This window comes from Triturus cristatus, chromosome 4_1, assembly GCF_964204655.1.
Source record: "Triturus cristatus chromosome 4_1, aTriCri1.1, whole genome shotgun sequence".
In the NCBI taxonomy this organism is placed as follows: domain Eukaryota; kingdom Metazoa; phylum Chordata; class Amphibia; order Caudata; family Salamandridae; genus Triturus; species Triturus cristatus.
In genome coordinates this window covers 352,448,234-352,475,889 of record NC_140585.1, presented here as the reverse complement: position 1 = coordinate 352,475,889, position 27,656 = coordinate 352,448,234, and the positions used below count along the sequence as shown (strand labels likewise).

At 41.9% G+C, this 27,656-nt stretch overlaps 1 protein-coding gene across 3 annotated transcripts in view; it reads left to right on the top strand.

Moving 5' to 3' along the window:
- Nucleotides 1–27,656, top strand: part of OVCH1 (ovochymase 1) — a 1,142,331-nt gene that overhangs the window by 187,088 nt on the left and 927,587 nt on the right. For all 3 annotated transcript variants that reach the window (XM_085652349.1, XM_085652348.1, XM_085652347.1), the window contains exon 6: nucleotides 11,411–11,506. In XM_085652349.1, coding sequence (XP_085508475.1) covers nucleotides 11,411–11,506 — 96 coding nt within the window. The remainder of the gene's footprint in view (nucleotides 1–11,410; nucleotides 11,507–27,656) is intronic.

Genomic DNA, 27,656 nt, shown 5'->3' with positions numbered 1-27,656 from the left:
ATCCTGTCCATATTGTCTCACTGTCTGGCAGGAATGCACAAGTCTCCAACAGCATTGCCATTGAGTCATGTGACAGGACACTGAGGCACAGAAATTATTAGGGGTAGAAAAGGTCAACTTTTTTTCTTTACGTGATGTCAAGAGTTATGACTCCAAATCTGACTTTACAATTAATGAGTATTTTAAACTACAATTCATTTGAGTCTGAACATAAGATTTCTACCTGCTCCCTATCAAACATTGGTGCCTATTAAATGTAATCCAATATTATCCATTGGGAAAAGTAGGCCTTACAGTAGTGAAAAACAAAAGTAGGGGTTTCTCACTACCAGGACATGTACCCCTTATACCCACATGTCCTGCTTTTTAAATACAATGCATCCTGCCTTTAGGGCCTACCTTACGGGTGACAACATTCCTATTAAAAAGGGAAGGTTTAGGCCTGGCAAAAGGTTTTAAACTGCACTACTGGCTGCCGTGGCAGGCCGGAGACATGTTTTAAAGAGTTAATTTAGTGGGTAGCACAATGAAGCCTGCAGGCCCACTAATGCAATTTAATTTACAGGCCTAGAGTACATGCAGTACCACTTTACTATGGACTTATACATAAATTAAATATGCCAATCGTGTGTAGGTCAATTTTACAATGTTTAAGGTAGTGAGCACAAGGCACTTAAACACTGGTTAGCAGTGCAGTGGTAAAGTGCACAGAGTCTTAATGCCAACAAGGTCTCCTCTTGATCTTTGTTCTCTGGTGCAGAAGTCCAGATCTTTCCCCCAGCTGGACCTCAGTGGCTGCAAGGAGACCAGTCTTGCTGGCCCTTGGAGAGTCCCACTAGTCCTAGGGTTACCTCAGGCAGAGTCCTTAGTTGATTTGGGCAGCAGGGGGGTTTTGCCTAACAGTTGCGCATGGCTGTTGTTGTTGCAGTCCCAGTATCCAGAGTCCAACAGTAACCCCCCCCCCACCACCACCACCACCACCATGAAAGAGTTTTCAAATTGGGATGGAAGTTCTTGAAGCCAGGCCCCTCTGGCCAATTCTAGGGTGCCACATCATCTTTCAAACCTTGCTGCACAGTATACACCTGCTGTGGACTCCAAATGTCTAGAATTCCACCTTTGTTCAGTGGGCCTGGGTTTTCCTCAGCCCTGGTATAGTAGGACAGCAAATTTACAGATGCAGATTCTCTTCCCCACCTCTTCCTCAACAGGAGCTGAGGGCAGCACTATTAATTACTCCGTTGGTGTAGGGAGCCCTGTGTTTCCTCTGCTGGGGAGAAGTGTAATTAACGTGGTCCAGCAGGGTGACATACTGCCTGGATTCTGATGCTGAGCTAGGGAAATATGAAAATTCTGGATGGCCCATAAAGTGTACATTTGTGATCTTGGTATCTGTGTACATGAACTAGTCACACTTTCAAACCCAGTTTGATTCCTCACGGGACTTTATAGGCCTAAGGGAAGCAAAACTCACTGTAAGGCAGATTTCCCTCTATCTATATTATTGTCACTGCAGACAAAACAGTAAGTTATACTGTCTTTCCGTATCAGTGCCCAGTAATTTATTAAGGCTACCCCAGGCCAATATAACCTTTCAGTGGTCCCTCTGCCCCAGGCAACCTGACTGCAGCTTCCAGCTGCTCACAACTGTAGTCTCATGAGCAGCCCACACACGTATGCACATGCACGTGTAACCAGCCAAGTGCCCCTTACCCTAGATGCTTCACATCGGCATTATCTTAAAAGGCAAACCCCGGGTGTATACATGCGCAGTTCATTTGATATGTAGTTACCATGGGTGAGGCACATGTAGTGACCCTCACCAAAATTAAAAAGTCCAAAACCTGAGGAAATATGAATTTTGTGATCAGTTATGTCCCCTATCGTAGACCCCAACGGCTCCATGTGCATGCTATAAGTACATGTATGTTCCCTCCAGTTCCAGTTTTGAAGACGCAAATATATGTGCGTCCACCGTCAACATGTCCTCTTTCAGATCCGCCATGAATGGGTCAGATATTCCATTCCTAAGTATGAAAGGCCACCGACTTTATGTGGTTCACTTTCCACATTTTACAGATTCAGGCGAGTAGGCCCAGAATTCTGTCATCAAGCCTTTTCCTGCCTTCTGCCTCTGAAAGCTCCAGTCTGAGCCTGCATCTGTATCCATGAACTTTGTCCTACTTCCTGCGCGGCTAACGGTGCCTGATCCAGCCTGTTGCCTGCCAAAAACTGTATTTCACCTTCAAGATTATCTGCTCCGCTCCTCATCCGATGCATTCCTGTCTAGTAGTTTAGGTAAACATTCCTCCAGCTACCGTGCAAAGGGCCAGGCCTCGCTGTCTTCATGCAAGTAATTCATAGCCCCCGTTACCATGGAATATTCCCACCCCCTCGCATCTCATGTAGACACTTAGACGCTTGTACACGCATTAACAGTCAGTATAGAATAGATTCTATCCTAGAGACCTTTCCTTTTGGATAACACAGTTCTTTAAACATAGGATATTAGATATGATTTGGGATTAGGTTGACATGACCCCCAGACTTCTGTCTCCACATGTAGAGCTAAATGTCAAGTCCCCTTCACCCTCTAGTTGCACGTCAATCACACGTCATGCGGCTGCGCGCGCATCTCTGCCAAATATTTCTGCTGACATTACAGGATTCTCTTATGGATCCGCCCACTTGTGACATCATGTATGATGACGTTTGTTACGTACACCCATATGTCCGCCTCTTTAGTTACGTATGCACATTTTATCTATATTATCAGCTGTTACGCCTCTTGCATCTGTTTCACTGTAGTGTATTTTCTATAAAACTGATTATCTGTCAATAATGTATGCCCTTCCTTCCTGAACTTTCGTGGTGATGGAATAGAAGCCTGCAATTCGAATTGTATTCCTTTGTATAGGAATAAAGCCTTTTAGAACCTCTAATACCACGGATTCTGCCTCTTATATTTACTGAGTTATTCTTACTTGACTTTACCGCATAAAAAATAGTACCGGTAATGAAATATTTACCACAAACCGATGATCAAAAAAGCAGAGAATGGCCAGCCCAAGAGACTGCAACGTAGACATGGCACAACATGTTGTACCTTTGAATGCTAAGGTTCTATTTTGTTTAATTTCTTTCCTGTTTCGTTTTTATAAAATGCATGTTGACATCATAGATGAACTACTGAATCATACTGTTTCTACCAAGAAACCAGGTCGAACCAGGCTATGTATGGCTGGCACAATAAATGTTTTAAAAAAAAACTCAAAAAGGGAAAGTATCTGAGTGTACTAAATGGGCAGAACCAATTTTGCAACACACACCTAGCCATTGCTCTTGGGTACTCTTACCTAGTCAGCGGTAACAAACAGCAATGGGTTCTGACCAGATACCATTTACCAGTTGTCCACTACCAATGAGACCATTCAGTGGCCTTTTGTATGCTACGACCACCCACCTAACCCAACGATGGGGGCCATCTGTCTCTACAGGGAACCCAAACTGCACTAAGAACCCTTCTGGCTCTAGCTAAGATCCCTCTAGGACACTAACCACCTACATTCACGGAGCATGTTTAGGCCCACCCTTGCCCTGGGTCACACTATGCTACGTCCACCATTCCTGGCAAGGGTTCTGTGACTCAATGCTGATGGTAATACAATAGACTGGTCTGCAACCTGTCTCGTGGGCCTCTGGCTATTCACCTCCCTACCTCCCCATCTTTGGAGAATATACAACCCAGTACCCTGTCATTTATCCAGATTTCTACACCCTATACATGCACTTATCGGCCATTTTTAGGACCTCTGAACGTCAACCATAGTAGATATTCTGGGGTCTATGCTGACCTCACACATCCTTAGGATGACTGTCCCCTAAGGGGACGCCAGCCCAATAATGGATTGGTCCCAGACAAATGACCACAGGTGTTTCCTACCAAAGGAATCCCCTCCCTCGTGGACTCCCTGCAGCACCACTGTGCCAACTGGAAGCGCTGTTGGGCGCACTGTGGGACATACTCCAACCGCCACTTCCCAGCCTCCATGCAGTCAACACAGACGAATCAGGAGCCATGAGTTTGGTGAAAGGTTCAACAGGTAACCTTGAGGACCACTCTTCCTCCTTTCACCTCACTCAGTGGAGGGGCTGCTCCTACCGGCTGAGTCCATGGCTGGTGAACCAGGACTTCCAAGGGGTCTTAGGGTGCGACCCTAAGACTGGTACACTTGAAATAAACCCTCAAGTCCGCCAGGTACAGTCCTTGCTAACTGCTTGTGTGACAGCCCAGTGTAAACCTCCAGACCAAAGTGGCTCACCTGGCCACCTGGTACTACTACTACGGGCACATCTATCTGTCTTCTGCACCACCACACTCTGCGGTGGCTGCATCCATTATCTAAAACAATGCCTGGTAAGCCAGGATTTTGAGGGGTGTCAGGACTGTACCTGAAGGCTGGTACACCAGAAATGCACTAGGCAGGAATCTGCTTAAGGCAGTCTCTAATGCACACCTTCCACCTACAGAGCCTCCATCCTCAAGTATGGAGTCTGACCCAACAGGACCTACCTTATTGGACTCCTGGCTGGTTATCGCCACAGCCGACACCTTGGGTACATACTTCGCTGTTCTCTAGCTGTCACCTATACTTTCCTGACATATCAGTATCTACCAGTAACCCATCCTGGGGGCCTAGGGTGTTATATCCCCCCTCAATTCCTCGGGGTCAGTCTCCACACCCATCTCGGGAACCAACCCCTCTGCAGGGCCAATCACGACTATGGCTAACCTTGGATAGCTCGCCCTCCCCACCAGAAAACGTATGGGAATCATGGAAACCACAACATTCTTGTCCCAAACCCTCCCACAAACAGCAGGAACATTTCTCTGGTGCTCCCTCCCGGCAGGAGCCATTGGAGGGTGGGAGGTGTGGGTGGGCTCCCTTGCGGGAATTCTGCTCTGTCCATGGTAATTACAAGAATGTCCTGGACACCACCAATCACCTCCTACACACCCAGAAGTAGGGCCTACCCCTTCACCCAGATCTATGGTGTCTGTACCTGTTGTAGTCCTTAAATCTATAGAGAAGAACCTTCCTCATACAAGCAAGGTGTGTTGTGGTGAGGTGCAAAAGACCCTATGGCCTGGAACACTCTAATGAAACTACTGTGTGAATGCACACCCATTCACCACATTTCCAAAAATGCTATCCGGTTACAATAAACACAGATAATTTATTAGCCAACAATCCATGTTTTCACTCATGTGGCGGGCTTCCCTCTCCCACATCTGGAGTTCACCAAACCTTTGAACCTCTCTCAAAGCCTTGCACTCTGATATTTGCGCATTAATGGATTGGTAATGTGTGACGCATCTAAAATTATCAAATGTCGATGCCTACCAGAACTGGATACTATTTTTCCAGAGCTGAACACCAATGTAGGAAATTGGGCTATTAGTTACGCAGGATATGAGGCCTGCGCAAGCAATAGGGCCGCAATTTCCCCTTAATGGGAACTAAGCACTACATTGTAACACTTGACTCACTCAGGGTTTCAAAACGGAGCAGTCCCAGGCCTACTCAAGGGCGGTGGTCTGGGCTAGTAATCGTCATTCGCTATCACGTAATAATGATCAATAGCCGATTGTTAAGTCAGTGCTTTTTTCTTTGGATAAGGAGAAGCACATTTATAAAACATACACTACTAAATACTATGCACACATTTACAAGTAGATACATAAAGCGGATACCAGGGATAACATTGATATCACATTTGTCCCTAAAAATGGTCGTGACCCCCAAATCAGTGCCCAAACAAACCCACCTTTAACTCTGGCATCAAATATGCAGCATATCACTTTAATTAACGCAAACCTACTGGTTTTGTCAAGGTGTCCTCACATTAAAAGAAAAGCAATCCAGATGTTTAAAAAAATCTATAAAAAACATGTGTAAATGCAATAGTTATCAAAGTTTTAAAATTATTGAATAATTATTGGCAGCAAACTGTACAAGTATTCATTTATCATGTGTTTGTATTTTTTGTAAATTTTTAGGCCACAAAGTGCAGCCATAAAGCCAGCCTCTAGAGGGCGCTCCACTCCCAACTGTAGAGCAAAAGCTCTAGCCTTTGTTTTAGAATTCAGTCAGGAAAACTGGGTGAGGGATGACGGGAAGGGTGATCTTTACCTTGACCCTAAAGAGTTAAGATTGGTGCTTTTATTCAAATCTTCCCTGAGAGGGCACATCTGCACCTCCCTACATGATTTTGTTAAACTTGGTGGTGCCTCTGCTGTCCTGGGGCCACCACATCAATCAATCAATTGTGTGCTTGAAACTGCCCCGCATAGCATCTTGGGGCGCTCACTCATGGGAGCGTGAAGTTTGAATGAGAAGCTACGACCACAATCTTTTGATGTTGCTGTGTAGCCTTGTGTGGTTTTCTTTTTGTCTATCTTCCGTTTTTTGAATTTATTTTTTATTGGGGTTGCCCGGTCGCGCTCTAGCACCCAGTATGGCAGCCTCGAGGGCAGCTGAGAGCCCTCCTCTGCCTGCCCCGGTTTGCTCCCTGCCTGGTCGGCATTCTCCTTTGACGCTGTGGGAGCTGGCAATGACCACCTCTCCTGCCTGCTCAATGCAGACAGGTGTGTTGAGAGTGATAGCTACCCTGCTCCATCGAAGCACAGGGAGCAGTCCTCTTAGCTTGTTGGGGACACAGAGATGGGATCCAGGACACTTCCATCCCTTCTTGAGGGAGCGTGACAGCGCTGCTCCTCATCTTCTGACTTCTTTGGAGGGGGGTGACTGTGGGTCACTTTACTTTGCATCTGCCCCTGGAGAGATGGGGGGGAGGGGAGGACATCAGTAGCAAAAGTTGAAACCGGGAGGGCTTGCCATGCACAGGATGGGGGGGGGGGGGGGGGGGGGGGGGGGGGAGTCAAAGGTCAAGTCCTTTAATGCGCTATAACTTGGGCCCGATGGGCCAACTTCAAATTTCTTGGGATCATTGTACTCCTAGTGATAAGCTATAACTGCCAGGAATACTTTTAGCAGACCTTCTCACCACCAAGGTGGTGTATTTTGCAGTGAGCTGGTTCCACTGACTCCCTGCACCAGCTTTACTCCTGGTTTGTCCCCGGTGCAGAAGTCTAGAGGTTTCCCCAACTGGTCTTCAGAAGGTGTAAGGGGGGCAGTCTCACTGGCCCTTGGAGAGACACACTGCTCCTGCGATCAACTGGTAGAGTTCTTGGTCCTTTTGTGAATCGGGGTATCTCTTTCCAGTTGCCCAAGGCTGTTGCTGCAGATACAGTCCCAGAGTCCAAAAGCAAAAAGCTTGCTCTTCCATTGTGCAAGAGCTTTTAAATGGGGTTGTAGATTGTAGAAGCCAGTCACTCCTGGCTAATCCTAAGGCGCCACAGACCCGCTCCCCCCAACCAACCTGCACAGCATGCTGAGCAGTTCAAGATGAGACCATCCAGAAGTCACTATTAAAGCCTTAGCTCCACCGCTCGCTGACTTCACTGCCAGGGACTTTACCACCAAAACCTTAGAGTAGCACCCCCTTTCGCATCCTCCTGTGTTGGCTCTAGTTTTCTGGGCTTCCTACTTTGTTCAGTGGACATGGTCTCTCCCCAGCCCTGGTACAGTATGACCGCTAATAAACAGATGCTGATTTTATTCTCCAACTCCTTCCTCCTTCCAGGAGCTGATGGAAGCACTGTTGATTACCCCTTTTGTATGGAGAGGCCTTTGTTCCTTTTGCTGGTGAGAAATGTATTTAACCTGTCCCAGCAGTGTGACAAAAGGCCTGAGGTCGGATGCCGAGCTAAAGAAATACAAAAATTCTGGATGACCCATAAAGAGTACCTATGTGATTTTGGGACGTGCTTATATGAACTGGTCACACTTTCCACCCCAGTTTCATACCTCATAGGACTTTGTAGGTCTGAGTGCCCACTAATAATATGCAAAAGAAACAATTGATGGACGGAATGCTGGACAATGCAAACATTCACCGCCAGTCACTGGGATCTGGGTTAAATCAATAATTCTTCTGCTCACCACACCACCCCAGTTTGAACCCAGCCAAATGCAAATCAGTCTTGACCCTGTTCCTTGTTGGAACAGTCCACCCCGAACTGCCAAGCCAGGTCCTCCCTGGACCGGAAACAGGCATCCTGGGACTGGTTTCAGGGCATCCCCCTTCTTCAGCCAGGCTAGATTGAATCCAGTGGTGTAGTGAGCACAGGACCCACATCTGGGCACACCCTTCCCACTTAGGGCGACATCTGCAAAAGAGACAATTGATGGAAATATTAGACCTTCCCAGAGTCAATATCTAACCCTGAGGTGTCCCCTCTGTGCCAGGCTTCCTGTGTAGTTACCGCGCTGTGCATGCCTGTAGTCGGATATGTGCAGCTTAAACATGCACATGTTACCGGCCAAGTGCCCCTTATTCTAGCTGCATTACAGTGGAATTATCTTAATCAGCAGACACTGGCAGTAAAAGAGTGTTGAAAATTTGCCATGTGATTACTGTGGGTGAGGCACATGTATGTACTGAGACACACCCACAGTAAAAAGTCCAATACCTGGTGATCGAAAAGTGAAAAATTCGGGCATACTAAATGGGCAGAACTCATTTGCAACTTTTTTAAAGGATGATCGTTCATTTCCCTAACGGGACGATCAAAATCCATATTCTCTTGTCTAGTTGTTTGATGACTGTGATTTAGGTCATTACAGAGTAGTCCTACCTAAAGGCTACATGCTGCCTTTAGAAATGGGTGTTCCTACAGAAATTACTTTGCAAAACGTCTGATAGGCCAGAGTTAAGAAAATCCATTTTTGTATCTGTTTTTTCTATTTCTAAATCTAGAACGCTGGTATTTATCTAATGATAGGGACATATAAATCTGCACATTTGCTATTTTCTAAAGTAAATGTGTGCCAGGGTCATACATGTGTCATAAATAAAGTACCCGATGTGGGATTGTTTGCTTTTAGCTTACCCATATGGAGTCATGGAGTTTCAAACATGGCTATTGAGTTAACATGCAGCACCACACACTGTAGACAAAGCTGCATTGCCAAAATGTTTAGCCCTATCTATGACAGACCTTTTCGGTACAGTGAAATGTTCAAAACTTGTCTTCTCTAATCTTAAATCAACAACCACCAACAATTGGGGTTCCAGAGTGTCTTTTTAGTTGATATCTGATAGAATTTTAAAGCATAATGACATCTTTTTCACCAGATGAACCATTTAAATAAGTACACTGTAACCATGCTATCAAGCCTACAAGACCCAGTTGCATAATGAGATTTACCACTTGAAAGTTAGGCTACGTTGCATGTTTCGGTGACGTCACATCAATGTGCTGTGTAGTGTTTAAAATAAGACTATTTGTGTAGTGTGGACTGAAGACCACCCTAAAGTTCCATCTTGCAAGGCTTTTTTTGAAAACTCAGATTTTTAGTACTAATGTCGGAAATCTTTGAGAGAAAAATAATTAAGCTCTGCTTTTCTATGAACTGAAGTCAATTTGCCTCGGCAGAAGATTTTGCAGTGATTTTTAACTGGGTCTCTCTAAAAGCGTTACATTTTCCCATCATTGGTGCTCTTCAGTGGGGCTTTTGGTTCATTGGTGGAAGGCAGAGAAAATTTGAGTAAAAGTATCTGCCGGTGCCAAGGAGACACCTGTGAAGGGAACAGCAGGAGATTTGACACTCACAAGCAAGCCTTGCTTATTGACATACTAACCATGTCTAAAGAAATACATGAAATAATAAGAAAGTCTGCAAGATACCAGAAAAATATTGGTATTCCTCACCCATCTCAGGACAGTAGGGAAGTGACCAGGATGGACATTTTAATATGATGGGAGAAAGCTGTCCCGACAAGCCTGGTCAGACTTGCAAGTAGACTTGAGAGTCCAGAGGACCTGAATCTTAAAGTTCTCTTCATAGCCATGTTCAAAACGCTTTTGCCAAATAATGCAGGTAGTCCTACAAAATTTAGTTGAAGATAGGTTGATAATTTTATTTTGGTAGATGAAGAACAAGTCGCCAACCATCACTGAATGATCTCTATAAAGTAATGCTCTGACCACCTAGATCCTAGAATGTTGTTGGAAAAGACACTAAAAGAAGATGCCTAGGCCAAGACATATCTTTAATAGCCCTTCAAGAGGACTGTAATTTAGTTCAGCTTTCCTTGACATTGCTGCTTCCAAGAGTGAGTCTCTGGGTGACCAGTTCTAGTCCTGTGCTATGGAAAAGGCCAAATGTGGTTCCAAAGCTTACCCGTGATGTTTACAATGTTTTCAACCTCGAGAGGACCACTGCATGATGCGGAGCCCACCCTAAAAGATGTGACCTTTTGTATTCACTTTTTCTAGGTTTGTCTTGTTTGACGCATTTGAGCACAAACTTTGAGGCTACTGTTGGACAGTAAGAGGAAAGAAGATATTCAACCTTGTGGATCCATCTTTGCCTAGAGCACTCAGTATCAGAACCTTTCTTCAAAGCTTCATGTCCTCCACCAAGTCTGAATATAAAACTGTTTACCAAGGCAAACTGTATACTATGCTCTGCCATCTCACGGGATTGCAGTTTACTTATTAGGTTTTCGGTTTTCAATCTATGGATGCTTTTTGAGTTTTCTTTAAAAATTCTTAAGTCATTGCCCCCCCTTGACTGTGTATTTTAGTGGTCATTTTCAGCACTACATTTTATTCCTTTTACTAAATAAATTCTGTGAATTTTATCTATGCGTTTTGTTGATGTTAATGTGGCTTCGGTGCTGCTAAACAGATGCATTTTTGGAGGGAAGGCACAAAGTATATCCACGATTTGAAATAGCAACCTGATATTAATTTTTAAGTGGTAAGTTTTTTTTCTTTGTGGGACCATTTTCCCTTAGTTATTGATTTGATTTAGCAATACTTAACAGGCCTAATGCTAGTTGTGCTATCCATTGCATATCTAGCATTCGATTGTACAAGTCTATCTGGATGATCAATCAACCAGCCATCTTGAGGTAAAAGGCAAAGTATTAGTTATCAATTAAATCTGAACAAATATGATGCATGTAATGTGTAAACTGTGACCATAAAGTTAAAATGATAGTTAAAAAAAAAAAAGAATAAAAAGTATTAGTTATCAATCGATCACAAGAGCCTATGCTTGTTGGGGTCTTTGTTCCAAGAAGTGTCAGAATCCCTAGTCCTTGGAGAGAGAACTCAAACCTATTTAGTAGGTACTACTTCAGGCAAAAGAGCCATATTTTACTACGTGCACCTTTGCTGATTTAAAAATGTCTGACATTTTGGGTTTAGGCCTGATGTACCTCATTCCACTTTACCTACACTTCTTTAATCTTTGTCCTTCTATCCCACCTTCAGGTACTTACGTACAGCCAATCTGCCTTCCACATCCAGATGACAAGTTTGAGGTTGGAATGCTCTGTATGGTCAGTGGCTGGGGATTGACAAGTGAGGGTAAGTACTGAAACAAGTTTGACAATTCATATGTTGCTTTAGTCTGTTTTTTTTCTCTGTTTTTTTCCTTCAGTGGATGGTCTTCAACCTTTCTCTAGAAAAAACTTTTTAACCTCCCTCAATGCCTGTGTTAATGTCAAGAATGATAGTGTTTTTCATCAGGTCTCTTTGGATTATGACAAATGGGATCAGCTCAAGAGTACTGGCCTGTCTTTCACGACCAAAAAGCATTTCCCAAACTGTCCTTTCTGGTACCATACATTTATCAGAACTTTTTCTACCATAGAGGCCATCAAGTGGTTGTAGTGCTATTGCAAATATGTCCTGAAGCTTCTTTTATATTGTAACCATAACCATGAGAGGGCTCTATGACAAATTCATTTCCAAATGTAATGCAGAAAATGTTTGCATCCTTTTTCAAATCCTTAAGTGACTATTGTCACTTCTATTACAATTAATTATGCGATTTGAAACTGGTGCCTGATCCTAGTGAAACTGCTACAATGCAATTTGGTTTGACACGTTGGGTGAGTTCTTCCCATAAAATATTTAAGTTTTTACTTGTGGACCATTGCTTTTTGCGAACACTGGTGTATCATTCACTGTAATGCTCCACTAAAATAGGTTTTCAGCTGAAGCTACCTATGTCCAGCTTTTGAAAATGAGGTCCACAGCCATATGGGGCTCTGAGCAGGTGACACTTCATTCGTTAGCATGTATGTTCACGCATAGTCTGAGTAAGAAAGTCTGCTGGACTACACTTAGCATCTGCACATTGGTAGCTCTATGCTTACATCCAGATGGTTACAAGTGAATTTGTTACTGAAAGAACTCTATTCATTTTTGGTGAAGAGTATGTGGTATTGTATTGTTTTATTAGTACTCTGATTAAACTGTATAAAATTGTAACTTTATACTGGCACATGGAACAAGAACTAGTCACTGCCTTTTATGTTTTGCTGGGCCTAGAATACATATGCAAGGATATTTTATCATTGTTAGATGTGTTTGATATGCATATGAGATTTCTCTGAGCCATTCATTGATGAAATTCACTTGTTGAGCTCCCTGGCTGAGTGGAGTTCATTACTATGCTAATCGCTTGGCATATTAATGGTACCAATAAATAGACCCATTCCAGTGAGATTAGGATTCTCCTGCTGAAGATAGTGGGTGTAGTGAATTTCTTGAGATATTACCAGAAACTTGTTTATGTGGATAAAATTCCCAGTCTTAAAAATTGAAAGATGGTAGGCTTACCTCTCTAGTGCCTAATCATAGACTCTTTGAGGTTTTGTAGGGTAGAACCTTGGCCTGTGTTGATGAAGACCCAGAAAACCTTTATGGTCTAACTTGGAAAGGAATATCAATGTTTTCCCCCCACAATACTGTTTAGTTAGTGGTCTGGCTCAATGGATCTCCTGTATAAGTGGACGCATTAGGGGGCATCTCTAGACTGGGTACCTCCCTTCTTAAACTACTGCATAGGCCCTCCTGTGGAACCTGAAACAGGCCCCCTGTTGATACCTGTGAGGAGATCTGGAGGGTTAACACACTCCTGGCTTGTACTTCAGGACACTTAATACCATCCCTGTTCAGAAAGGGAGACCCTTATCTGCTCCCTAATTCCTCTGCCAGCCTCAGTGGGTAGTGGTCCTGCCAAAATAAACTCAAGGATGGCACTGGGCGTCTTGGATGCTACAGCAGGTAATGTCTCAATAGTTGTATACAGTCCTATATGGTTTAGGAAGTGCAGGTGCAGGACATGATCAATTGTGGAGGGCATTTAGTGTTCTGCTGAGGAGCCCAAGGACATTAAACCATCAGGGCTGGGCAGGAGGGAGGCCCAGAGTTAATGCACGTTTCTATTGAAAGGAGAATGAGGAGGCTTGATGTCAAAGGCTGAGGATCTGTAGTAAGGCCCCTAAATGCAGTCATAGGTGACTGGGGATACTCTGTGGAATTCTCCAACTCCAGTTCAAATAGGTCCAATGGGGCCCTTTCTCTTAATTTAGCCTTTTCTGCTTGAACATGGCCTCTGTCGGGGGCTTCTCTGACATCATAAAATCATCATCTAAGAGCTGCGCAGATCGAACTTGTTACATTTTTCCGAATATGTAAAATGTACAAATATTGCGTGAATATTATTTATGAATAATTTGAATCCTAATGTGGCAGACCTAACAGATTAACTAATGTTGCACCTGAAATGAGTTACCTATGTCACTCAGAAGAGTAAACAATGCTATGAATAGTTATGCCACATTTTAGTGTAACAAGTCTTTATTTTTATTGCTGGTGTTCTATTCAACCTGCTCCTCCTCGTTCCCTCTCCCATTCAGTGTGCTGCAGCGAAGCCATCTCTACCCTTGTTTCCATGGAGCATGGAGATGAATGAAGTGTATGACGTTAATGTATTATCAAAATATAATAATTAGAAAACGTGTATTGTGAATGAGGCTTCCATGATGTACCCAAAGTATAATTTTCAAGGACTTCCACTGGAAGTTTCGCTGTAGACGTGTTGGTGCTTATTCTATGAGCCATTGTTTAAGAAATGTTTAATTTGGCATTTACATCTCAAGAATGCAGTCGCTGAGGAAATCTTCCTATTACTTTAAGAAATAGGCCAGTGGTAAATAAATGCATTGTTTTAATTATTACGTTGTCATTTGATTTGCCTAATGCGACCCTTACCATGATTTCACCATGCTGAATTTGCAGAATATATTGTAGAAATAATCCATTCCTTGTAAGTAAATAATTGATAGTCTACTTTATTTCACAGTACAAATGGACCTTCTAGAAAACGGGCCCCAGGCAAAACTGCCAACAAGAACATTCCATAAAATCTAGGCAACCTTAGAACTTCGTTATACTAATGAAGGTAAACACCCAGTAAACAATGGAGTATGTAACACATTTTCCCCTTAAGTAAATAAGCAAAAATAAATTAACTAAAGAAAACTAATAGGAAAAAATGAAATCAAGCAGTACACAACTTTGTACACTCTACAATTCGCCTGCCACACCCTACCATCCTGAGTGACCAAACAATTCTTGTAGACCTTCATCACCTTAAGCACACATCCAAACTTGGAACTCCCTTTTTTTTTTTATAACCAGGTTTAAGTACTCTCACCCATACCCCACCCCAAAAGTGGGCACTCCCCTTCCATTTCTCATCATACCCCACTTTCATCTTTCTCTGCTTTTCTTCCACTTTCTCAGCCACATTATCAAAATTAGTGGAACTGTTATTTAGCATTTTCTTCTTTATACACCAAGGACAAAGTTTGGAACTGGGATCCCTGCCTTTCAATAACCTGAAAGGGCTTTAAATACTTCCTATGTACTTTGACTGAAATTTGAGTGCTGGACCATTGCGTTGTGTTTATAGGCAGTGTAATATTGTACAACAGTCTTTCCTACAGTACTCTTTTCCATTCACCGCCAGACTTAGTTGCCACATCTATACTGTCATTAAGAACACGATTGAAGCGTTTAACCTGACCATTTTCTTGTGGTTCATATACATGGTGATGTGCCCGACACCACACCCAGATAAAAATTCCTCCATCTACCTGGACTTAAGTTGTACACCATTATCGGTAACCAAAACTTCAGGACATCGCCCACGAGCAAAAACCTCCTTAAAAAATTCAATCACAACCAATGATGTGGCCTGCGCAACAAACTTAATCTCTGGCCACTTTGAATGGTAATCAATCATGACCAACGTAAACCTGGCGTATTGGGGCAACTCCTTAAACAGACTGGAAATTTCAAACGCCAGCTTTGCCCATGGTACACTGGGCCATGGCACCGGTTTAAGAGGAGCGGGATAGGTCTGAAGCATCATGTTACTACTCACACACAACATACACTCCCTTACCATCCCATCCACCATAACATCTACTCCAGGTCACTAAAAATTAGCTCTAATAAGTCTTTTCATAGATGATATACCTTGATGCCCTTCATGTGCTAACACCAAAATTCTCTCTTGCGTAGTGCTTTGAGGAAAACACTTTCCTCCCTTGAAAATCAAGCCCCCCCCCTCTATTTCCAGTTCAGCTGAAACTTTAAAGAATGGCTCAATCTCCGCAGACAAACTTTTCTCTTTGGGCCAACCTTCTACCAAATAACTTCTGACCGGCTGCCCCAACTCATCTTCCTCAGTATCCCTCCTCCAAACTTCTTCTGACAACTATTTAAATTCCAGGCCTACAAAACCACACAGTGCCAACCATCTCTACCTCATTGTGCCCTTCACCCCTGTCATCGGGACATGGTAACCTGGAAAAACCATCAGCTGTCACGTTGCATTTCCCTGGCTCTACCCTGAAATTGCATTGTTGTAACCTTGAAGCAAGTCTTGCTATACATGCTGTTGCATTCCACCCTCCACCTGGTGACCAAATTCCTACCAAAGGTTTATGGTCAGTACTCAAAACAAAACTGTTGCCCCACAACTAGTTCCGGAAATGCTCTACCTCCCACATACAAGCCAGCAGTTCATTTTCAATAACTGCATATTTTCTCTCCGTTTCATTTAATGTCCTAGACTCAAATGCCACACACCACTCATCACTTCCATTCTTTTGACCTGATACTGCTCCAACTCCATATAAACGTGTTAGGACAAAAAGGTTTGAGCATTGGGGCGTGTGCAATTACCTCCTTGATGAGCTGGAAAGCTGCTTGCTGCCTATCTGTCCATACAAAATTAGCCTTCCTCGTCATGAGCTCTCTAACAGGTTCCATCTTACTTTCAAATGCTCGTATAAATTTGCTGTAATACTCACACAGCCCTGCAAACGATAGCAACTTCTTGTTGTCAGGAGCAGGAGCATTTACAATGGCATCCACCAAGAATGTTTTAGGAACCACCCTATTATCTGATAATGTGTGTCCCAGATATTCCATTGAATCACACAAAACTTACATTTTTCACCTTTAAGCATCAGGCCTTGGCTATCCAAATGCTTACAAATTCACTCACATGATCCGTGTGCTCCTTGTCATTGTGGGAAAATAAGCGCATATCTTCTTGAAAGCCTTTTACAAACTTGTCCAATTCTTTGAAAATACGGTACATTGCTCTTTGAAACACTGATGCTGCTGAGGTCAATCCAAATGGCATTCTATAATTTGGAAAACCCTTGTGGGGTAAGAAAAGCAGTGAACTGCCTTGAGTCTTCCGTTAATTCAATCTGGTGATATGCAAATCAAAGATCCAACGTAGAGAACACTTTGGGTACCTTTCAACATACATACCACCTCATTGATGCTTGGCAGTGGATGACAATCCACCACCATTAGCATTGAGAGCCCTCAAGTCCACACTTAACCTAAGACTTATATCAGCCTTATGGGTCAGAACAATGGGAGAAACCCACTTGGAGGATTCAACCTCTTCAATCACTCCGTCCTTCACCATCTCATCTAACCTGCTCTTAAAGTTCTTCTCGGACATTCACAGGGACACTTCTCAACTTCTGCTTCACAGGAATAGCATTAGTTTTCACCTTGATCTTACGACTAAATCCTTTCAGTTTTCCAAGTTTCTCAGCAAAAACTTCAGGCAACCTGTGAATCACTCTTCCTTTGCTCAACACATCTTCAACCACCAAAGCAGGTTCACTACTTCTATGGTTAAGGATGATTCAAAACTTCTACTGATCCTTCCATCCCAACACATTAACACCTTTTAGTCACCACATACAACTTAATTTGAGCAGATCTCTCCTTGAACTCAATATTCACCACTACATACCTCGGTACATCTATTCTTGTTCCATAAAACCTTTCTGCAATGATATCTGAGTAGTTGAGAGAATCCAACACAGTCCTCAAACCTCTGCACACAATATTCCTTGGTAATGATGGTCCAAGGTGAACCGAAATCTGCAATCCACTCCAATTCCTCACCTAATATGCGAACAATACACTTAGGCGGTCCTACACTTTCCTCTTCTTGCAAATAGTCACTTGGGCCTTTGATGGACAGAAATCCCACCTTTGAGTACCACCACCATTTTACACTATACAGCCCTTCAAAGCTACCACTTTTGTTCAAAAACGTCATCCACAAATCTGATTGTTCCAAAGCTTTGGCAGTGGTAATAGCTAACTGCAGGTTGGGATCCACTAACACCAAGAGTTGTTCTTGAACCTTTTTACTTTTAACATGTACAATAATCTGGTCTCTTTATATCTAGTCAGTAATAGCCCCAGAGTTGCAATTAGTAGAAAGGGCTTGAAGACTGGTGAGAAATGCATCAAAGCTTTTTCCTTCTTGCACACGTGTTTAAAATTTGAACCTGTTCAAAGCAACACTTGATGTGGCCTTAAACCGATGCTCCATTCTCAACATGGCTTCCTTGTAAACATTCCTATCACCTTGGCCTTCCATAGGTGGTAAGGGCCTGAACACCACTTGACCGTCTGACTCCCAAACAATGCAGCAAAATGTTATTTTTCCTTTCTGAAGCCATTCTTTCTCCATCAGTGGTTTTAAGATACGTTATTGAACTCTTCCTTCCACCTCATCCATGGTATGGGTTGCTCATTCTTGGTTTCTAGAAACTTGGAAGGAGGGTCAAACTGCATGACGCTGAAAATCAGTATAATTTCTTGAAAAAAAATAAACCCACTACAAAATCTTTAGCAGAACCTCCTTCACTTCCCAAAACACACAGGCTATATAGAATGACAGTAAAGCTGGTGTGGTTGTAAATATTATATGACCGAATAAAGCTACAAAGTAAATGGTTATATGCTAATCCTTTGCTAATAGTGAAAGACCATGCAACTTATGAGCAGCGATTACCAGAATCCAGTATTTGTATTGCAATCATTTTATAATAGAGAAAAACCATCCAGCTTATAAGTAGTGCTTACCAGGATCCAGTATTTGTAAGGCTTACTGGAGTACGGGTTAATATGCACAAGTACCATGCAATCTCAGAAGCCGTGAGCTGTGCCGTCTATCAGTTGTGGATCACATAGCACAGACATATACTAATGCAGTAAGTAAGTAATATATTTGTTTGGTTAATTAAAACCTTTACAATTTCCATATAAAAAAAACATTGTAGCAGCAGAATTTATATCCTAAAACCATTTAAATAAAACATATAAAACTTTCATGAGCTGTATTAACATCCACAAAACAATTAACAGTAAATGTCTGCACAGACCATAAATTAGGAAAGCAAGGCTCAGTTATCAAAGAGAGGGACTGTTCCGTCATCAATTGGTGGTTAACAGCAGTGAAGAAAGATTTGCTGTTAGCTTTACTACTCAAGCATAGAACGACTAAGTGTTAAGTAAGCATAGAATGTCAATTTTGCTTTAATATGATTTAAGGGGCCATGAGATGCAAAGATTAAGCGATCCGGTCACTTGACGCAAGAGCTTTTGCCCCTGCCACTTCCATGAATTGAACAAAGTGACACGCCAGCTGTACATCTCCACCTCCGAAACATGCCTTCACAGCTTGCCTGCAGGTTCTTATCTGCTTTCTAACAGAGAGCGGCTTTAGTAACTGTCACAGTTTGGCCTGTAGATTTCTGCATAAACATAGTAGGTGTAATAAACTTTCATTAGCATCCTCACATAGGCGGCATATTGACTGACCCTGGAGACGCTTCCACGGGGAAAGATGCGGTAAAGATGGCAAAATACCCAATCGAAAATGAAGATATTTTTCTTTCTTCTTTCTATTAAATCCCGTGCCGAAGTATGGTTGTAGAGAGGGTTTGTCATAGCTGTGAACCACAAACCATCCGTGGGCTCTTTCTGTAAGTGTCGCCTCGTCTTCTACTAATGATAGCTTTTTCGCTGTCTTGTTAACAATTTGTTTAAAACAATAAGACCCTGAGGAGGCCCAAAGTTCCTTGAGTCCCAGACGATCTATTGATGCTATCAAATAGGTCCTTGCTGCACACTCCTCCTTTAGATGTATTTCATTCCATAGATATGAGTTCAGTGTGCCTTTTTCAATGCGTACTGTTGTCACTGGGAGATGGGGGGGGGGGGGGGGACTCAAAGCGCAAGAACGAACATTACTGGCAACAAATAGGCAAGGAGCGCACATGGGTGGCGTGAGCTCTTGCGATTGAGTCACGAGAAACAGGAAAATGGTCAAAATCCATTAAACTCCAGCGAGCATCTACAGAAATTCGGATCAAAAACACCACAATTCCACAGAAGACATCCGTCCATTAGACGCATTGTAGAGGAATATAAACTGCGGCAAGCATAACGATATGCTGAATTGAAGACAATATCAAGACAGTGCTGCAGATGTAGTAAATACGTCTTCAACTCTTCACCATTGTAGAAATAATCCACTCCTTGTAAGTATATAGTTGATAGACTTCTTTATTTCGCAGGATAGTACACATGGATCTGCCGGCAAACAGCCCCCAGGCAAAAATGCCAACAAGAACATTCCATAGAATCTAGGCAACATAGAACTTTGCTATACAAATGAAGTTAAACACCCAATAAACCATGGAGTATGTAAGATATTAATACATAATCTGTGATTTATCTAACATTTTACGGATTTTGTTCAAGGGATTCTTTACCATTTTCTTTGTGGGAGACTTGCGGTTAGTGCTTTTTATGAGTTTGACACTCAGAATTTTTACTTGGATTTTGCTTAACTAGAGACTAGATAGTTTCATGATTTTGCATTTATCTGTACTATTGTATTAGGGCCTCCTTTGCAATTTCATGCATTTTTCTCTATATAGTCTTTTCAACTATTTTGTAATAAATATATTGCTGCCCTATATTTGATCCAGACTGTATTATATGCTTCCAATGTGTTCTGTTTAACTCTACTAAATTGTATTTCCTGATGAGGAGTGGAGTCTGTAACTGCTAGATCAATATTTCTTTTAGATTTTAAATGCCATTTAAAAATGTTATATAGTACAGTTGTGGCAACTTTTATGACTTGTTGCTGAATAAAGTCTGTAAATTTCTCAATAAGCTGGAAACTCGGTAACCGACTTATTTTTAGAAACATTTTTGGGAGATCAGATATTGGGGTTTTGGTGATTATTGGGTTCACTTCCTCAAAATAGGTAGCAGAGGATGGCTAAAGTTAGAGCATTTCCTCCTTAAGGGGCAAACCCAAATATTTTTTGGAGTGGCCTTATTTGTCAAAATCAAGGGAGAAAAGTTTTGCCAGCTTCCTGGTGCTGTATCCTTCTGCGGGGCGACCAGCTGTATTGCTGTGCAGTCCTGAATGAACTTGAAGTATAAGTATGAAGAGCGAGAGTTTGAATGCACAAGTTTGTGTTATGTGATGGATTCCTGTTTTTGTGATGAGTTGTTTAGTTATGTGGTGATTACAATGGCTTCAATTAGCGGGTCGATTACTATTCTAATATTGTATCATTTGTATTTGTGAACCCATTTGATGTGTTGGTTATCGGATTTTGTCAAAAATCCAAGATCTCAAGATATTGCTACCTTGTCTGTATTGTGGCATGTATGGCGAGGTGTCACACACAAATTGGTAGGGATCTGTAGTAAGAAATTTTCCTTTTTCAAGTTTGAGAGATTAATTAGAGTTACTGTGCTTACCCGGACTGCACCGGGTCTATCAACTTATTTTCTCATCAGAAGTTTGCCTAGCGAAATCTGAAGGCTGTTTGATATTCAAACTTGTATTGTGATACTATTTTTCTTCGATTTGCTTGAAATCTAGTTTCTATGATTGAGAGTGTTCACACTTGTGAAATATTGACTGATTTCCCTTTCCAAGGTAAACAGACAATGGATTTATTGGTTTCTAAAGGTTTTTTGTAGTTCTGTAGTTTCCCTGTTCACAGAGAAACCACGCTGTTATTGTCCATTCCGGCAGGGAGCTGTGCTGTGATTGGTGTGAAAATACCACTAGCTGTGCTTTGATCAGTTGAGTATAGCCGCGCTGATAGGTTGACCTTTGAACGAGCCGCGCTGCGATTGCTGGTTAATATTTGTTTTTAGAATTGTTTTGACTTTTTAGTGTGTTCCGTTTAAGTGTAAAGATGGGTGATATGGGTGAAATACTTAAAACTATGAAAGAGGATAAGCTTTGAGGTTCAGAATATGCCAAAGGAAGGCATACTAGCATTTTAAATGAAGAGTGTTACTCATGCGTTTGGATTCTGGAATGAAATAAATGTACAGCACATGAGAAATTAGTTTCCTATAGAGGGATCTTTCAATTTAAAGAAATGAAACCTGTACAATATGAGTCCAGTGGCTAGAATGACACAGTTCTAAGCACTAAATAAATGGGGTAACATGGCAATAGAGGGAGGGCGAAGAAAGATCTATTAAGAAATCCTTTTCAGGCTGAATAGAGGCTAGAATAGGCAGTAATGAAGAGACATGGAGTTTGGATAAAATGGTAAGTGTTAATACATTTCCTGCATTGGTTACAGAAACAGAACAGGCTTAAACAGACAACCTGAAAGAAGTTAGATGCAGAATCCGTTGATGACAAGTTCTTTAGTGAGCTGCTGATTTAAAGACCTCCTCCGTGTGCAGACTAGAACAGACCAGACTACGCTGGGATTAGTGTAGTGGGGGACACGACAGTGGTGCACGCTCTTAATGGAAGCTAGTTATAAATGTCAGTCACAGTGGCAATGCCTAGTGAAAGTGGGACAGAGCACACTGCAGAGACAGTGGTGTTACAGCCACCTCCCAAGGAAGTATTAGGATCCTTAAGATAGAATTTGGAAAAAGGCCTCTGGGTAATATATATTTGAACAGACTACTGATGTATAATGCTGATGAGATTTGATTAAGAAAGAAGCTAGGTGCGCTAATGAAGCGCATGATAAATTAGAAGAATTGGCTGATTAATTAGATGTTGACATAAGTAAAATGAAGAATGTCAAAACTTCAAAACATTTGATTGAGAAAACACGTAACTGGAGTGATTTTAAAGAAATGGAAAAAAAGGGTAATGGAAAGGATGAAGGGCAGAGAAGTGAAGCTGGGAAAAAGTATAACAAGGGATTCAGCAGTGGGAACAACTACAGCAGCTAAGTTTCCTTTAAAAGAAGTGCATGGAGAGAATCTAGTGCATGTCCATTGTGAGCATAAGTTGAGAGAATATCCAGAAAAGTGTTATGAGGTCCATAAATTGAAACATCTTTCTCCAATGTTGTGGACAGATTCAAAATCATTGTTCAAAATTGTTGTTACCGGAGATTTGTGTTTGGAATGTAAGGTGATTGCAGGGCTGCCAACATAATACCCGCCTAGACAGGGTTATAACAATGCACCATCAGCAGATGTAGCTGAGCAATATAAGGCAGTGATTGAGCATTTGAAAAAATTAAAGGGATCTACATTGGGAAACCATTTGGAGGATACCACAGGAGCCTAAATATTAGCGCACTCCTATTATGAGAGATTTATGAAGATATTTAAAAGCATAGCGGGGTCAAAAATCCTGAGAAAGATGCGATTGGAGGTTTAGTTGCTGTTCTAGTGAACAATTGGAGTTCGGCGATTAGCAATCGCATTCAGTAAAGTGAATTCTGCTGGTCGACAAATGGCATTGGTAAGAAATTTACAAAAAACTATCATGAGACGAAACAGAAAAGCAGGTAAAGTTGATTGCTCATATAAAGCAATTTAAAAGGGGTCAGATGGGTTCAAATGTGTTTTTTTATTTTTATGGAATGAATAGGATGAATCAAATGGCCGAAGGTGAATAGTATGGTTGGAAATTTTGAAATGTTATTAAGGACTACAGCTTGTCATTTATTTGGGCGAATCGGGCATTGGAAGAGGGAATGTGTACAGAATCCTGACAATTTTAAACAATCTGCAAGAGAGCGCAGAGAAATGATCAAATGTCAAATATGGAGAATCTAGAAAAGAACTTGCAGAGTCAGATACCATTTTGAATGCCAAAACCCTCTGCTCCAGTGATGCAACAAAACATGAGAACTAAAATGCCGTATAATTTGGGTTGTCAACAGAAAGCCATAATCATTGCTGATGAGATGACAGGCAGCAGTTCGCAATGACAGTCCCTGATAAGGGAGGGTGACTAATTAGTTGGATCAGTATTGGAGGTAGACAAAAATGGACCATATATTGATAGAGAAGTCCATGGCCATCCTGTTATATTTCTATTGATAGGGGGACTATCTATTCTATAGTTCGTTTTGTGGAAGTTCTGAACCTACCCTCTCGAAGAGAAGTCAAAGTTTTAGGAATCAGTAATAAGCAAATTGTCAATCTAGTTTCAGCAGAGGTACCAGTTAAAGTAAGACAGATGTGGGGAAAAACCTCCGTTTATTCTATGATTCTAGTTCAGTGAACATGCTTTGAAGGGATCTTCTTTGCTAGATATATTTTTATTTGCTGCACACTGGATGATGTTGCAGTAGAAGCACAATATGAAAATTCACTTTTTAAGATTAGCTCAGAGGACTGTAGAGCGGAGATGTATCCAGTTCTAACAAGACTACCCTCCTGATTTAAGGCTCACTGTCAGTCTTGTGATTTCTCAGGAAAGGAAATTGAATTGGTACATACAGAACCAGTAACGATAAAACCATATGCAATATTTCCCAGAAATAGACCGTATAGAGGCTGAGGAGTGAATGAATTGAGCGAGAAAATCAAGCAGGGGCTTCTTCGAGAGGTTCTTGGCACTCAACGCAATTCACATGTAATGGGAATTAAGAAACTGAGTGGTCTATGGAGAATTATTTAAGACCCAGAAAGAATAAAACCATGGTTGTCTGTTGACCTGGGGTACTGAATCCAGCAGTAATACTGTTCTAAATTCCAGCAGGGGCAGAATGGTATGCAGTCACTGGTGTTTTACAAGTGTTCTTTTCAGTACTATTGCAGGAGATTCACAGTTCTTTGCATTTCAATTTTTGATTAAAGTTCTTGTGTGGTGTAGGAACCCACAAGGGCATACAGAGTCCTTTGATTTTCTTGCAAATTCTCAAGAGAGATTTGGAGAGTTTGAAATTATCATGTAATTTAGTCCTAGTCCAGTACACAGATGACCTTACATTACCATCTAAAAACAAGGAAAGTTGCAAACTTTAAAACACTGCATTGTTGAATCATTTGGCAGAAAATGGGCATGTAGTCTCCCCAGAAAAAACTGTTTTGTGAGAAGGATGTTACCTATCTTGGACACCATATTAAAATGGGTGTGTGATAAGAATGAGTTTCTGCAATCCTGATATTGAATCTCTGACCACACAGATGGAGGTTTAAATGTTTCTGGGAATTGGTTATTGATGACAGTGGATTTTAAATTTCTCCAAGATTACAAAAGAAGACTGACATGTAATGTCCAAGCTCTGGTCCCTTGCTTACTTTGCCACTAGATTCAAGCTAGCCTGGCTGATGAAGGGCGTTACCCATAAACTGGTCCCATGATGCTTGTTTCCAGGTCAGGGAAGACCTGGTTAGGCAGTTCAGGCTGGACTGCTCCCATGAGGCACAGGGTCAAGACTGATTTGCATATAGCTGGATCGGAACTGAGGTGGCAAAGTGAGCTAAAGAATGATGGATTCAACCTAGATTTGTGACTGCGGGTGAGTCTGAAAAGTTTCAGCGCTCCGTCCATCAGCTCCTTGTTTGCACCATTTAAGTGCCTTGAATCATTTAAGAAACTGAGATTGTGACACTCACCAGCTTTCAGGGATGCAAGACTACAATATGATTTTCTATTTGTTTCGTCATGAAAAAGATTATTGTGCACTTTCAATACTGTCTTCAACATGGAGGGCTCATGCAACATATTAATTGTCATTCAGGAGTGTTGGATCCAGTTGCTCTAAATCTTCCTCAATGGCGAAAATCTGTAGCAGCAGTTAGTTTGGCAATAGAGCCAAGTGAAGGAATTGTGATTGGCCATACTTTAATTTTCTATGAGCCAGTCTGTGCAAATCCATATAACCAGAATAAAAACACAGCACATTAACAAACAGCAGATTGATATATGAACAGGTGATACTTGGAGCAGACATTTCAATTTGAAGGTGCAATGTCCTAAAATCAGCAAAACTGCTTCCAATTTCAAACAAATGTGAAGTAAGTAGGGAAAATATTGTTGAAGAGGAGTTGGACCATGACTGCATAGAGATGATAAAGTTATGCACAAAGCCAAGACCAGATATTAAAGAAGTCCCAATTGAAGACTAGGATTTGAAATCCATTTGATTGTTCCTGTATGAGGGTTTCATATGGAGGATTGAGAGCTGTTTACACACTATGTTCTATCTTAGAAACCTTGCGGCTTCCTCCTTAACAAATGTAACTTCAGCACAAGTAGCAGAAATAATTGCTCTAACAAGGTCTTGCAGCTTGCCGAGAGAATTTGAATGTGACTATTAATACAGATAGCCAGTATGGGTTTGGTTTGTACATAACTGTGGTAATCTCTGGTCAGAAAGAGGGTTTATAACCTCTTCAGGTGCTCCGGTAAAGAATGGAATTTACATATTGGATCTGTCAGATGCAATTTAGAAACCAAAAGAAGTGGCAGTTGTAAAGTGTCCAGACGATCAGCCTGGCAAGGATTTGGTCACATTAGGAAAGAAGTATACTGAGCAAATGGCAAGGTATTGTACTTTGCAGGAAGGGACCATCACTTAGGAAAATGAAGATTACAATTTTGCAAGTGATGCTACAAAAGATTCAAGCAATGTAAATTGTATTTCATGGATTCATTGCAGTCTTTAACTGCACTGAGTGATCTGCAGGTAGATGCTCCTGATGATGAAAATTAAAATGGATAACATTGGGTTACAAAGAATTATCAGTATTTGTATGTAAATAAGGATCACAAGTATATTCTGCCTAATTCAATGGTATAGCTTTTGTATAAAGATTTGCATAATGGAGCTCATGCAAGGTGAGTTACTCTTATCAGGATATTGAGGACATTTTGGGAAAATACAGGATTTCGACATGTAGCTGAAGATCTGTGACTGTTTAGTTTTCCATCTAAACAATCTGGGTAAAAAGACTATATAGTTATGAATCACATTTACAAATCAGAAGGCTCATTTATATTACAAGCTGATTTTATCGAAATGCCACTTTGTAATGGGTTTAAGTTTATTTTGGTAGTAGTCTGCTTATTCTCAAAATAGGTGAAGCATTGCCCACTAGGAGAGGAAATAGTCTTGCAGTAGCCTAACTGTTATTGAGGGAGTTGATTTCCCTTTTTGGCCTCCCTACTTCTGTTGAGACTGATCGTGGCGAGGGAGGGAACATGGCGGCCAGTCAGATCTAACTTACCGCAAGCTCCTGACAACCAGCAGTTGCGCGTGACTCACCTGGACTGGTGAATTACGTAGTAGCCAAACATTGGCGAAGTGGATGCCCTATGGTAGAGGCTCAAAGAAGTCTGTTGCCTCCTCTGTGGGACTCGGACAGCACGATTTTCTGCCTGGTCTGTGCAGTTCAGGGGTGGTCAAACAATACTTTGAAGTGGAGTACTAGGAAGGTCCAGCAGATGAGGGGTCAACTGGTGGAATGGACTGACGATATTGTAGGGCAGCAGAAGGCACTAAGTACAGTAAACCTTGTGGAAAGCCCACGGAAGGAAGAGGAGCAGGCAGTGGTCTCATGCAAGATCATCATAAGAATTGCAAAGGGGAGAAAAGACCAGGCTGGGAAAATATATGCTTTAAGGTTGGCCAGTCTCTCAGGAAACAACCAGTAACAGAGTTGTACTGAAAACAGGGCAGGGTAACAAAGATTCAGCTATTAAACCACCTCAAAACACAAAGTGTAGGAAGGTGGAATCTGACTAATGGTTGCCCCCAACTTTTTTCCTGGTATTTGAGTGGTTTTTGACTAGTCAGGCTGGGATCCTGCTATCCAGGACCCCAGCCGATCTGCTTTCTCCCTAAAACTAATGTGAGTACCCTAGGTACAAACTAATTGGATGCTGAGGATGCCCTGACAGTCCCTTGTAGATGGTACCCTAGGTACCCAGGGCATGGGTCCCTCAGTAGGCCTACCAGGGCTGCAGCACTTATTGTGCCACCCTGGGACAGTCATATAAACTGACACCACCAGACCACTACTTTAGTCTGGGTAAGGTGGTGCTAGCACCCCTTACAGGGATATAGGT